The sequence below is a fragment of the Eriocheir sinensis genome, chromosome 3 (assembly GCF_024679095.1).
Source record: "Eriocheir sinensis breed Jianghai 21 chromosome 3, ASM2467909v1, whole genome shotgun sequence".
Taxonomy (NCBI): domain Eukaryota; kingdom Metazoa; phylum Arthropoda; class Malacostraca; order Decapoda; family Varunidae; genus Eriocheir; species Eriocheir sinensis.
In genome coordinates, this window is record NC_066511.1 from 23,933,146 (window position 1) to 23,936,921 (window position 3,776).

The 3,776-nt window shown below is 44.3% G+C and overlaps 1 protein-coding gene across 6 annotated transcripts in view; it reads right to left on the bottom strand.

Annotated features, from left to right (window-relative positions):
• Positions 1 to 957: 957 nt before the first annotated feature.
• Positions 958 to 3,776, bottom strand: part of LOC127006964 (uncharacterized) — a 114,973-nt gene continuing 112,154 nt past the window's right edge. For all 6 annotated transcript variants that reach the window (XM_050877417.1, XM_050877408.1, XM_050877396.1 and 3 more), the window contains one exon: positions 958 to 2,361. In XM_050877417.1, coding sequence (XP_050733374.1) covers positions 2,034 to 2,361 — 328 coding nt within the window. In that variant the 3' untranslated portion in view covers positions 958 to 2,033. The remainder of the gene's footprint in view (positions 2,362 to 3,776) is intronic.

Sequence of the window (3,776 nt, forward strand, 5' to 3'; positions counted from 1 at the left end):
ATGCGGAAAAAATTCAGACACTGGAAAAATGGCAGAATGAATACGCTGCGACTGTGGTATACGTACACATGCACAGAGCGCGGATGGTGAACAGAGGCAGGCAGATGGTATGATGGAGAGGCAGATGGAAGGGAAGGGAAGGCGAGGAAGAGGGAAGAGTTGGAGAAGAGGAACAATGGTAAGATAGTGAGGAGTGTGCTATCGTAAAACTCTCATATTGAAAAAAATCAACTCTAGCAGGTAATTAAAACTTCAAGGTTATGATGAAGAAAACTGCCATTCAGGGCCATCAAAGAATCGAAACGCCTATCTTTTTCTGGCATAACCAAGCACACTAATTAAATGTTCCATCCCTTCTACAAAGAGGAGCGATAATCACTCAAACAGGTAAAGATTCGTTTTTGTACCGTGCCAGTATCTCATTATCTACTTTATGAAACATCACTATCTCTTCATATATATTTTCTAGAAACCTTCACCAGTCATGGAAACGCTTTCAAAATCCAACTCAAGGATTTTTTTTTACTCTTGAAAATAGGGAATAATGTTTACGAGAGCGCGTCGCCTACTCTGGCGGCGGCCGCGGCGACGGTGCCGCCGCGTTTCCATGAGTGTTGAAGATTTGTATAAAAGATATATGAAAAGCTACCGATGTTTCATAAGGTAGGTGATGAGATACTGGCACGGTACTAAAACGAATCTTAACCCTCAAATAGTCTGGCAAGCAATACTCCCTTACTCTAATTAAGAACGGACTTACCTCGATATCCTGGGCACCCACCGCCTCCACCACACGTGCTCTCCCTCTCGCGGCATCCTCCCAGCTGACGTGGCGCGCCTCTCGCTGGGTTCAGGCTGTGAATCCTGCTTCGACCCTAACCAGAGTCTTTGCTCGAATACCCCTAATTTGGTCGTAGTGTCATGCTTTTTTGGTTAATTAATATAGACACCATAGCGTTACAGTTTCACTATTGGCTTTTATTGAGCTTATACAGTAGGGTATATACAGGTATACAATATACAATATAAGGTTACACAAAGACGATTTCCGGTGTAACAAGGTAGTTTCATCAAGATGGTTAGTCTGTCTGCCCTGATCGAATTTCAAGTACGTGTTAATAAATGCATTAATACAGATGTCGATTCGCGACCAGATGTAGTTTTCAGCGACACAAACAGAAGTACAACCTCGCAATAGTATGCTCAAATATGGACTGGCTAATCACCGGCGCCGGCAACAGGTGGAGGGTCGTCGCTGTGCACACACACGGTGGCCTCTCACAACTCGCTACTTCTCTGAGAATCAAACAACATCAAGATCTAAATATTTCACGCACCGTATTGCAAATTTAATAAACTTAAGTCCGAGTCAGGCAACACAGGAGCAAAATGACTCTTAGGAACTTCATCAACAAGTCAGTAACACAGGAACAAAGATGGAACCACCTGATTCATGCTATATTGTTCGGTAACTTGGTATATATCGATGTATTTTTTTCCTTGCTGAGTGCGATTCAGCTGCTGATATGAAACAGGTTTCTTCTTTCAAATTCACAGTAATTGCAGGGTAAATAATTGAACACAGCTCAAGTAGTACTGCACGAGCTTCCTGAATATTGCTCTCCACTTGCCAGTTTCGTGCCCACACTGTTCCGTCATTGGAAAGTAAAGTAAAATCAATACAGATACAAATCATGATGGCGTGATTTGAAATATTGTACACATAGTAATGACCAGTGTTTCTTTGACTGCCTCTGCAAGCCCTGGGCTGGCTGATTAAACATATGTAACGGATTGTTCCCTTTCGCGAGATTGTTCATGCACCATTGGCCTACTTTGCAAAATTCCATTATTAGAAGATTTATATGTTAAAGGCAAAAACTGTTAGCTGCAACAAAAGTTGTTTACATGAGTGTGTCTTTGGAAAGACATGCACTTATCATAAGCCAAAAATTATACGAGCGTTACGCGAGAGATCTGCAGTGTGATAAAGTGTATGCACCAGAGCAGAGAAACGGAGGTCTTGGCACACACTAGCCCGCAGCAGTGTCCGAGTACCTCTCCCACGGTAAGAGGAGAGCTGCTGGGGCCGTCATGCAGGCGCTGGCAGGGTGCTCCCGGGGTGACCTGCTTGCATATTGCATCCTGTAGTCTTCTGAGCATCCATAGCAGCCGTCCTTCGGGCTGGTGGTCCTCACAAAGTCATCAAGGCGATTCCATGAACAGGAATAGTCAATCTTCAGGTGACCTCTTGACCCCACGGAAAGGTTTGAGGGGCGGTATGAAGGTTCGATGAACGACACGGTGCCACTTCCCCACGACGACTCGGATTCACTGCTACCACCACTGCTGCCCATGCCCCTGGAAGAAAACTGAGGCTGAGAGGGGGGACTATACCCAACAACAAATGTTGTGATTAACTTGGTCCTTGATTTTCACCATGAAATTGTTTTATTATTTACTGTTTTATTCTTAAATTCGATGGTTAACTACTCATCTCAGCCTGTGTAATGACCCAAGTAACCTGGGTCCACCAAACTATACCTAAATCTGATTAACATCCAGCGTATTCATTCCTTGCCATTACCATTCAATCCAGGCTCTCTTTCTACTCTTTTCCCTCCTCAGTGAATGATCCAACCTTCCCCGCCCTCCTAGCAAAAGACGCCGGAATTAATCGCAGTATTAACCAAACCCATTAACTTTCAAGGTCTATGTATATTTTTTTCAGACTGCTCAGCAATAAGTGGTTTGGTCTGGATCTACGAAGACACACACACACACACACACACACACACACACACACACACACGCGCGCGCGCGCGCGCAATGTAGACTAACACTAACTGTTCTGCGCAGACATAAAGCAAATAATAACACATTTCCCAGCAAGTGCATTAACATGACTGTCTACTGATACCAACATATCTACCCTAGTATTGTAAAAGCGATAAGTTATAATATGATATAATTTTGTAAAGTTCCATCGGGACCAATTTGTCAGCAGAGAAACGAGCGTGGAGAAAGGGAGTGAAAAGACATTCTTCAGTTTCCCCGGGGCACTACAGCCAGTGTTTCTTGTTACATAGAGAATTCATCAATCTATCGCTCGAACGAGGCCTTTGTGTAGCGATGGACGGGACTGGTTGAGGGGCATCTGGCTGAGGGCCGCGCGGACATAGAAAATGGAAAGCGGTCGCCAAAGTAAACTATATGGAGTATGGTGTGTGTGTGTGTGTGTGTGTGTGTGTATGTAAAGTATAACCCACGTCGACGGATTGACTCAAACAACCCCCTCCTACAAACTCTCTCTCTCTCTCTCTCTCTCTCTCTCTCTCTCTCTCTCTCTCTCTCTCTCTCACCCCCAACACACACACACACACACACACACGTCTGGTTTTCCTTGGCCCACGTGCCCTTCAGCTTCACCTCCTGACGATGTACGTAATTGTTTCCTTCTTACTTTGTATTGTTTCCCTCCCTCCCTCCACGTACTGCTCCTCTCCCTCCCCACCACCGTTGCCAGATTGTCGTATTCAGAGCATAGTATTTACCGGTTTCTGACGCCTAACTATTGCCAAGAAACATCAGTAATGAACTATTTTAACGATAATTATAAGTGAATCTCCTTATTGGGGTCCACGAGACAGTTTTTGGGTTGGAAGTCGGTAAATATAAGAGGCTGAGTAAGACAATCTGGCAACGTTGCTCCCCACTCATAAATTAGCCTCTTTTTCATCTGCTTGCTGTACACATTACCTACTTGCTATTTTTTT